Source organism: Microtus oregoni, unplaced genomic scaffold (genome assembly GCF_018167655.1).
Source record: "Microtus oregoni isolate MIOR12 unplaced genomic scaffold, Mior012 000098F_ref0000018, whole genome shotgun sequence".
NCBI lineage: Eukaryota > Metazoa > Chordata > Mammalia > Rodentia > Cricetidae > Microtus > Microtus oregoni.
The window spans coordinates 2,650,876-2,661,143 of record NW_024544711.1 but is presented as its reverse complement, the minus strand read 5'-3'; the positions used below and the strand labels follow the sequence as shown (position 1 = coordinate 2,661,143).

Genomic DNA, 10,268 nt, shown 5'->3' with positions numbered 1-10,268 from the left:
TGACCACAAATAGACTCACTACCTGATATCCAAGTACAGGTTCACTGGAAATTGCTGCACGTTAGTTAGGTTTTTAAAATCTTTCTACACATAATAAAAAATATATATTATGAACAATACAAGTACATCTCATATACACAATAATAACAAAACACCTACTCAGTCAAAGCAAACAGATGCAGAAAAATATTATGGGAAATTTCCTTTTTCTTTCTCTTTTTCTTTTACTATTTGAATAACTTTGGTTCCAACCATAAAAATCACAACTTAGCAAATTTCATTTAAATGCCTTTTTTAATAATTTCTTCATGTTCACAGAAGTTTCACTGACCATTTTTATATGTTTAAGGTCCAGATGCAATGCATATTGTATAAAAGAGAGCACTTATTGTTTACCTTGCATGAATTAAACCTACGTACCTTGAACTCTACAAACTTCTGCATAACATTTAGACAAAGCTCAGACACACAGCATGCCTAGCCCTCATATATATACACATCTCTAATCACAGGTATATAGGATGTCAAATATACTATAATAACCTCCATGTAAGGTTTGAAATTTGGTAACAAAATGAGAAAAACTAAAAATATTATTTTACGTGTTCTAAAATATCTCTTTTTTGTGCTAAAGTCAAATGTTAGCTCAACATGAAAAGGACTTTTTATATAATTCAGCAATATTATAATCTTGACCATTTTGCAAACACTTTTAATAATAATAGCTTAAACGTGTACAAAAGTTCTTGGTTAATTAGGGAAATAAACACTCAGTTCTTTATATTTTTTAATCAAGTAGGAAACACAGTTCATATAATGTTATTACTTTTTGTATATTTTTTTGTTTTTAGCAGCTGCTTACTGTTTTACATGGTGGATAAAGTGGACAACATCCAGCGATGGGTGGCAAGTCAAGAAGAGAAACTGTCAGTTGGTGGAGGTTCTGTGGGTGGTGCTCCCTTGGAGTTTAAGTTTTTTTTTTAAACTTTTTAACTTTTTATTTTCTCTCTTTACAGTATATTTTCTCTCTGTGTGTGGCTGTGTGTGTGTGTGTGTACACGTACGTGTATGCGTGTGTGTGTGTGTGTGTTTCATTCAGTTTGATCAATCTTCTTCCCCTTCTTCCTCACCCTGCAGTAGCAGGGTGGCAGCGGTGGTCTCCTCCTGCTGCTGTTGCTGCTGCTGGTGGAGCTGCTCACAAGCGGCCCGCTTCTCCCTCTGCTTCTCTTGAATCTTCTTCATCTCCTCCGAGTACTTGCAGAAGGTGTGTCCGAACTTGGCCCACACCTTGTAGGGCACGGTGATGGAGTTGCGGTAGGTGGGCTTCACCTCACTGACACGCATAAACACGCCGTACTTGTTGGAGCCCACATCGAAGAAGAAGCGCTTGTTGTCCACAGTCAAGGAGGTGCCCTCGGGCAGCTCGGCCGGCTCCTCCTCCACTCCATAGTCGTCGATGAGCTTGGCCAGAGCGTCACGGAACTCGATGAGCCCCTGTGCGGGCAGCGCAATGGTCTGGCCCTGCGTGGAGCCCAGGCCGGGCCCCCGGTTGACTGTCTGGCGGATGCGCAGGAAGCGGCCGCGCTGGTTCTCCTTGAGATCCATGTAGTACTTGCGGTTTTCGCGCACCAGGAACTCGCTCTTGAGCGCCCGGCGTGGCTCGTCCTGTGCCTGGGCCAGGTCGGGCGGCTGGCTGGGGCCCAGCTGCGCGTAGTGCTCGATGAAGTCGCCCAGGTAGTCGCGGAACTCCACTGCCACAGACATGGAGAGGGTGAGGCGGCTCTTGTTGCCGCCAGCGCCCACCTCAGCGATCTTGAGGAAACGGCCCTTAGCGTTCTGCTTCACGTCCAGGTAGAAACGCTTGTTCTGGATGTCCACCCGCTTGGAGGCCAGCTCCTGCGTCTCGTGCTGCAGCCCCCCCGGGGCCCCGCCGCCGCCGCCACTGCCGCCGCCGCCCCCGCCGCCACCACCGCCCCCGCCGGAGCCTGAGCCCGAGCCCGGGTGCCCTAGGGAGCCGCCCGAGCCCAGCGCCGCACCACCCTGCTCGCTGCCACTGTCTCGGTCCGCCATGATGCTGCGCTCCGCCGCCGCGCCGCCGCCTGCCGCTCCGCCCGCCGCCTCAGTCGCCTCAGCCGCCGCTGCTTTCCCTCCCCGGCTCCGCCTGCTGCCGCCGCAACCCCCACAGCCAGTCAGCCACTCTCGCGAGATCTGCGGGAGAGACGAGACAGACGAGACCCGGTAACAGGGCACTGACTCCCCAGTACAGTAGCAGGACGCCCTACTGTACGCGCCCACCCGCCCGCCGGCACGTGACTGCGCCCCTTCCCCAGGCCAGCAACCCTGCCCGCCTGCCCGCCAGGCGGCGCCCACCCGCCGGCCCTCGCCCTACACCCCTCTCCGGAGGGGGGGGAGCGGGAGCGAGCACCGCGTCGCAGTTCTGCTGCCACCGCAGCCTCTGCCGCCACCGCCGCCGTAGCTACCCCTGTTGACCAGACCCTAGGCAGCCTCGACTTGGGGAGCCGGGGAACTGGGGGGGGGGTATGCCGTATTAAGTACAGACATCAGTCCTGACTCTGCTTTCCAGTGACCCCCAAAGAGAAGATTGGGGGAGGGGCCTGCGTAGCACAGCAGAGTAGGATGCAGAGGGTATACCGAGTCACGGCCTCCCTTTCCCCTGTGGGCCTGACCCAGACCCAAACCCAGACAAGGTTGCCCGCCACCCGGCAGGGCTGTCTCCTACCGCAGAGCCGTGGCCGAAGAGGCAGGCGAGGAAAAAGAGGTGCTGCGGTGGTAAACCCTTAGCTGCAGAGGGGGCTGCTGGGGACGAGGACCAGGCGCCGGCAGCAGTGGCGCGGAGCAGCAGACACCTAGCCCGTCCCTCCCCTCTCCCTCCCCTCGCTCCCGCCGCTCCCCCTCCCCGCGCACGGCAGCGGCTCTGGCCTCAGATGATCCCGCTCCCCCCTCCTCCCAACCGCAGCCCCGCACAGTCGGGCGGGCGCACTCACCAGCGGGGGGAGCTGGGCTAAGGACAGTAGCCGCACCAGGGCCGAGGTGCCCGCAGTGCCGATTCCCGTAGGCTATGCCCTTACTCCAAAACAATAATAGAAAAGAAACCCACACTCACCCCAAAACCTGCAACTAGACCCCTTTGGGACCAGGATTGCTTGGTTGCCTCCCCCCTCCTCCTTCTGAGATTTGGGAAGGGGGGCACCATGCTCAGGGCTCAGCCCAGCCTGGGTTGTCGGCCAGCTCTGCAGATGAACCAGACCCTGCTGAGTATTCAGACCCCGGCCCACTCTTCTTTTGGACGGACCCAGAACGGAGGAGAAAACCCAATCAGGCTTTCGGAAATTCATGAACTAAAAATGTCAGGAATTTCCTGGGAAACGCAGTTCCTTACGGGATTCATTAAAGCAGGTTTGCTTACCCCTTTACTCTTCCACCCAGAAACTCCCAGTATCCAAAAGAGCCCCCACCCCCGGTAAAATATTAAAAGATCTTGGATTTTATGCAGATTACTGACCATTAATTAACCAATCAGTCTTAGCTACTAAAAGGAATCTCCTGTGCCCATAGAAAGGGGCCCAAGAATAAAAATGGAGCTCAGAAATAAAAATTTTCTTTTTAAACTATAACTCATAATCTAGGGCTTCTTTTCCAACATCCAGAAGGATAGTGCGTGCTCGTACTTTACTGCAGTGTGCAGCCCTGTGGCACAGAGAAGGCCTATTTCCTGAAGACCCTTGCCATGGACTCCAAACTCTACATTACTGGAGAGGATACAGACCATGCAGCCTTATCTCTGGCTTTTTCGACACAGATTGATGCCTCTACCCTAGTAATATGCCTATTCATCTGTGGGTTCCACTTCTACTGAACTCCTTTTCTTCCACAATAAGGAGCCGCCTTCCCCACTTAGCTGCAGAAACCGGTAACTTTAAGGTTGCCTAACGGGGAAAGAATTAAAGTAAGATCAGTCTATGGACAGATGCCTTTCAGGTCTTGAGCCCGAAAAGCCCCTTAATATGGCCTTTTATATTGGGGGCAAACCTGTCCACTGGGTGTATATGTCTTCCCCAGCAAGAGCCCCATTTTAGTTAGTGTTAGGCACATTCACTTCCCATTAATAAAGAAGAAAGAGGGCAAATAACCCTGGTCACCAAAGAGCAAATTAGGGAATCCCGTGAACCAGCCTGAGAAACATGCACCTGCATACAGTGACATCTGAAAGCGCTCCCTGAAGAGGAAGTTCACTCTGAAACAGAAACCTTTGCTAAGGGCCTCACAAAGAATTTCTCCTTAATTTAGAAGCAATCACTTACACATAGGGCCTTTTCAGTGCTGAGTTTTCTGCACTCTCTCCTCCATCCCCAAGTCTGTTGGGTTAAGGGAAACAGGAACTTTTAGAGGATTTCCTACCACAAAAACAAATTCCTGAAGACACAGAGGTGCCTACTGGCTCTCTACTTGTTCCTTGAAACAGTCAGGACCCTGGATAGACCCCGGCAACTCCAGTAACCTAAATGCTGAGTGACGCGGGATCTGCATAGAACAAAGCGGTCTCACGCTTCCACGTGTGACTGAAGGAAAGGTCCAGTGAAGTCCGGTTCTAGAGAGGTACCTGCCGTTTTTAAAAGAGTTTACTTTACAAAGAACAAAACCATACGCCTAACGAGAGCTCAAGATAGCAAGGCCAATGAGATTTTGATGAGGCCACCCACTGCCAGTTCCTACATTCTCCCAGACTTGGGGTTCCAAATCGCCTTCCCGAATCAACTTCGCAGTTAATCCAAACATTTATTTCCAGGGGTTCTGAAGCAGTTTGAATTTTGGAGAGCCCTGCTTTTCTGGGAAGAGGAGCTATCACCAGGAATTGACATTTTCCTCAGAGGAAGGCAACTGATGGGGTTTCTAAGTAGAATACAAATTAAATATCATTTGCACACTTAGAGTGGGAATTTCGAGTGAAAACCAGCAAATGACTGAGACTTCTGAGTAATTATATGCTTTATACAGTCATCGTATATGTAATTTCTACCTGTACAAGCCAGCAGCTCTTCTTTATATCTCTAAAAAGTAAACAAGACTGAAGCTTCCCCCACAAACAATTCAACAATGTTAGCTAGGTAGCATATTTTTACTACTTCATCAAGAGCGTCAACTTCAGGATAAGCTTGTAAATGTGGACTTTTTCTCTGTCTAAAAGGTAAAAGGCGGCTTTCCTTAAGCTACAGGTATGACATTCGTCTTAAAAGGCAGCCAGGAAGAAATGAATATTAACATACAGGACAGTCTTAAAATGTTTAGAACTTTAAGTAGAAATTTAAAAATTATATTTGCTTCCTGGCTTTGAAGATCTTTAAGAAAACTGTAGATTTAAAGAGGTTGTTAGCCATTTGTTAACTACCTAAATATACTAATTTGATAAATGAAAAACCTTTTCTAGTGTTTAGCTCTTTGAATCTATTACTTCAATATACATAACTGTTAAGACTAACCTTACAATTTCATTCCAGTGTAGGAAAAACTAAAAAGAAACGAAATATGTGTAGCAAAATATTTATATTAATGAAAAATCATCAAAAAGAATTATTTCCCTTTCACTCAAAAATTGCTTACATTTACCTGATAAAGATTTGTAGGTCCTTTGAGTCTCTTTATCAACACTATATACACACTTTAAAGAGAATCAAGACTAAAAAAAAATTTTAGTCACTACATATTTAACAAACTTACCCACATTTTTTTTTTTTGCATTAGGGCACAGATTGAGATAAACCAAGAAGGAAAAAAATCCTCAATTTTCCTCTGCCTCAACTACAGGGATTCTAAAATAATGTAATTCACCTTTTATTTTTACAGGAAAAAACAACACATAGTAATAAAATAAACTTGAGGAGAAGCTATTTACCTCTGTGTAGTAAACTCTTGATTGTAGTGCTCCCAACAGAAACAATACATTAATACTTTACAAAGCCCAAATCCCTCCTTCCCCCAAAAGAGAACATTTGAACTTTATTCAAGTGCTACTTGGGTTAAACCAGACAATTATCTTCAATACTTAAATCATTAAAAAAAACAACCAGAATGTTAGGCTGCAAATGTTCAAAGCAGAAGAATTCCATTTCTTTAGGGCTTCCACCAAGGGAGGAAGGGACACAAGTAAGCGGACGGACGCTAGCACCATAACCATCTCACAGCACTAGTATTGCCCGAGTCCTTTTAAAGAAGCTTTCAACAGCCTACCCACTCTCGAAAATTAGCTTTCTTTGACACTGAATGAGTATTTAGAACTAAAAATATGAACTAAATATTCAAATTCAGAAAAGGAATATTTAGTGATAAATAAACTTTGCATCTCCAAAAGGTTTTCATCTTAAACATCTGCAGAGGAGTTAAATTTAGCACACATTCTAAATTCCATAAAAAAATGCACAGAACCCAACATTTAAGGACCCCAAAGGTCCAAACAAAACCGATTCAAATGTCAAAAGCTCTCTCTTCATCTGATACTTAAATGATTTTACTAGTACTATACTCAAGGAACTGAAATCAGCAACTTTTTCCATACTTTAGCCAACACTCCAATTTTCAAAGCCGCAATTCCCTTTAAGTCTTTTGGGCGGGGGGAAAAGGGGGGTCTTAAAGTAAATAAAAATTTTCCTTTCCCCTCTGGCAGTCTACCAAAAGATGCCAAACCAAATCCAGCCTATTGTAAATCTCCCTTCCAAGGACATGGGACGGTAGCATAGACATCACCGCTAAAATATGCCTTAAAGTCCTTAGCTGGACAGTAACGTAAGGGGCCCAGAAGAAAACCGAGCCTCAAATAGTTCCCTCAGAGACAACGGAAAAGGTGGCATTTTTCGGGGGAGGGGGACGACTGCCGACAGCTCTGTTACACCTTGCAGGTCTCTAGGGGCTTCTCTCTACCAAAGTTCAGGCTTACGGTAGATACATTTGCAGGGTTCCTACAACATCGCAAGTCACCTCTGGTCCTGCTGTCGGTCTCAGAGGAGACCCTCCAGCTTCACATCCCTTCCTTTTGCCCCCACCGCCACTCCCCACCCCGACAAAAGCTAATGAGCAGGCAGGCAGACCTAGCGCTCGGGCTATTGCTTGGGCCACCCATCCTTGGGCCTGGCGATGTCAGCACCGATTTGCTTTGCCCTTTAAAAAAAAATGTAAAAAAACAAAAAAGCCAACAACGCACCTTGGGCGTATGTAATGGGGGTGGGGGGCGGAGCAGAAGAAGGATTGGTAGTGGAATCTAATTTATAGATCCCTCCTTCCTCTTCCCACCTCCAAGGGATGCAGTACTGGGAGTGTCAGCCACGTCTAGCGCACTGTCCCAGGCCTCGGGGCCACTGTGGTCTGTGGAAATGGAGCTCAGAGATGGAAGAGGGGAAAAAACAAAAAACCCCGCATCATTTATGGTCTCCAGTGCCTGCGGGGGGAGAATTGTTCTTAAAAGGGGGAAATGTTATGATGTTCCTTCTTGGAAGTGGGAGGGGGTTCATTCGTCTCCGCCAGGCCCGGGATGGGGGGGGGGGAGGGGGCGTTGCTGCACCGCCTGGGTCTGCAATGGCACTCTAATGATTTCTGGGCTGCGAGAGGACTGTGGCAGGGGACAGGGTGGGCGGCACCTCGACTGTGGCAGTGACAGCAAGCAAGGTCGCGAGGGGCTTACCAGGGCGGGCGGGCTGGCGGGCGCTGTCCTGCCGCAGGTGAGGGAGGGCGCGGGCTGGAGGGAGGGAAGCCGGCGCGCGCGAGGCGGGCGCGAGGAGGAGGGAGGGGGAGGCGCGCGCGCACACCTGTTCTGGACGGCGGCGCGAGCCGAACGGCGCCTCGCTCGGGCTCTCCGGGCTGAGCCGCGACGAGGGCGGGCTGCGGGCGGGGGCGGGCCGCGAGGGGAGGGGAGGGGAGGAGGCGGAGGCGGCGGCCGCGCGGCGGGCTCGGGCCTCGCTCGCTCGCTCGCTCTGGGTCTCGCTCCCGCGGGCAGGCCGGGCTGACACCCGGCTCCTCCCGCTCACTCACAGCCCCTCCGGCTCTCTCTCTCTCCCTCTCTCCTTCTCCTTCCCCAGCGGGATCCGCTCGCCGCCGCCGCCGCCACGGCGAGTCGTGGCAGCCAGACGTCGGCGCGTAACCCGGCGCTCCTTGCGTGACTCCCGGCGACGTCAGCGCGCGCCCCGCGCTGCCCACCCCCTCCGTGGCTCGCGCTCGCGGCTCCGTGGAGGCCGCGGGAGCCGAGCGCGCTCCCCGTCCCTGCCTCACACGCGGGAGCGCGCCCTCGCCGCTCTAGGCGCGTCAATACTGCAGCCCAGGCCCCGAGGCGCGTCTGAGGACCGGGCCCGGGTGGTCGCTCCCTCCCCACCCCGCTCCCGGGGCGCCCCTAGGGGGCTCATCCCGCGCCGGCGTTCTCGAGGCCCAGGCGGGGCTCAGGCCCGGGTGGAAGCCTGAAGGGCCTGCGCCAGCTCCGCGTTAGGGCCTCAGCGTCACTGCGGCTGCTGCCTGCCGCCACCTCGTCACACGCCCCCTCCCTCCGCCGGGCTGGCTCAGGGGCGGCTAGCCTTTCATCTCCCTGGAGGGTCTCACCTTGGCCTTCAGACACTGGCCAAGAGGGGCAGGAGGGGAGGAATTAGCGACAGCGGAGAGGCTAGATGAGGCTCTTGCTCCAGCAACCATTGACAGGAAGTGTGGGGTTGCTGCCCAGCCTCCCACGCAGTGTAGGTGAAGCTGGGCCCCTTTGAGGGAATGTGACTAAGGACAAAACCCTGATAAATATTATTTATGCGTCTTTGTGCAGAGAGAGAGAGAGAGAAAGGGGCGAGTTATTTTTCATAAATTGCTATGCAGGGGTGAAACCCAGGACTGTATAATGTCCTTTAAGATTGCTTATGACATCTTACCAACTTTGAGATTTTTGGTGCATGTAACATCTCAGACCTCAACACGCAGCACACAGAATTGACATAGATCAGCTAATGATGGTCTGCAGAATAAATAACAGTCGGCTTTCACCATCTTTATTTAAATAGATCTCCCAGAGAAGCCATCTATTATTTGGGAAAATAAAGAGGCCACTAAAAAAGCATTTCAAAGGAAACGACCCATTACTCTTCAGCCTGTCTCCAACACGTTCTCGCCTCTAACTACGGAGTAATGAACGTTTTGTTGTTTTCTTAAAGTACGAGAATAACTTAAATAACTGACCAGATTTTAAAGTTATTTTGAACATCCACGGCAAATGCCCTGTTTTTAGGCAATAGAACTTTAAAATTCACTAATCTTCAAGAGAATTTTATCTGGTGAAACCTGTGAGAAAGTAGAAAGGAGGCACGATACATCCTGGTTTAGAGATAAGAATTTTTGAGTTGGAAAAGTTAGTTGTCCAGAATTTTAAGGATGGTTTCACCCATGAAGGAGAAAGCTTTAGTCTTTCTGTCCACCACCCTCCACTGTTGTCTTCAGAGTATCATTCAATGACCCTTTTATATGTTGTAGATAGTGGTGAAGGGCTGAAAAGAATTAGAGGGACCGCTGAAAAGGTTTGAATTTGATATTTGTGCTATAGAACATGATACTCGGTAATACATCGTGAAACCATTGAACTTACACTTTTAAAATGCAACAAAATATTCATTAATCTCTGGTCAGAGGCCAGAAAATGAGAAGGGCTGAAGAGTGATGGGTCGTTTTCTTTGAATTGCTTTTATAGTCACCTCATCTTTAGGTGGCAGCACTACTATACAAATGTCTTTAAAACTATAGATAGTCAGTGCCCTGACATCCTCAAGTATCTTGTTCTAAATGTTTCCATTGTGGAAATTAGAAGCTGGTGAAAATATGAGTTGGAGCTAAGAATCAGAGTGCTTCTAGAAAAGACCACAGAAACTGATGAGCTGCATGGGTCACTGAAGGAAAAGCCGAGAACTTTAGGGAACATTTAAATGTGAGAAGCAAGTGATGCTTTTGAATGTGCCTTTTCTTTTTAAATCAGAAAACAAACCATGCTTCACAATATTTCATACTTAGCAAGTATAAAGTCACAACCCGTGTAGACATTGGTTTTCTAACTGCAACTTTTTCTTCTTAAATACAGAGTCTCACTATGTAACTGGCTGAACTGGAACTCACTATTTTAAGGCTGGCTTTGAACTCAAAGGTCCTCTTGCTCTGCCTCTTGAGTGTTGGCTTCTAACTGCAATTTTTAAATTTAAGTACAATTTATTTTCAGTTCTCCACTATCACGCTTAAGAAGATTCCCC

General features: G+C 49.0%; 1 protein-coding gene across 3 annotated transcripts; it reads right to left on the bottom strand.

Moving 5' to 3' along the window:
• Nucleotides 1-275: 275 nt before the first annotated feature.
• Nucleotides 276-8,152, bottom strand: LOC121442944 (transcriptional activator protein Pur-alpha). 3 transcript variants are annotated; one of them, XM_041644589.1, is made up of 2 exons: nucleotides 7,691-8,152; nucleotides 276-2,208 (listed from the first exon to the last, which is right to left on the bottom strand). In XM_041644589.1, exon 2 carries the CDS (start codon nucleotides 2,068-2,070, stop codon nucleotides 1,105-1,107), a length of 966 nt encoding a protein of 321 aa, XP_041500523.1. In that variant the 5' UTR covers nucleotides 2,071-2,208; nucleotides 7,691-8,152; the 3' UTR covers nucleotides 276-1,104. The 3 variants fall into 3 exon arrangements, with proteins under 3 accessions (XP_041500523.1, XP_041500524.1, XP_041500525.1); XM_041644590.1 differs by having other exon boundaries at nucleotides 7,815-8,152; XM_041644591.1 differs by lacking the exon at nucleotides 7,691-8,152 and adding an exon at nucleotides 2,741-2,872.
• Between the last annotated feature and the right edge of the window lie 2,116 nt (nucleotides 8,153-10,268).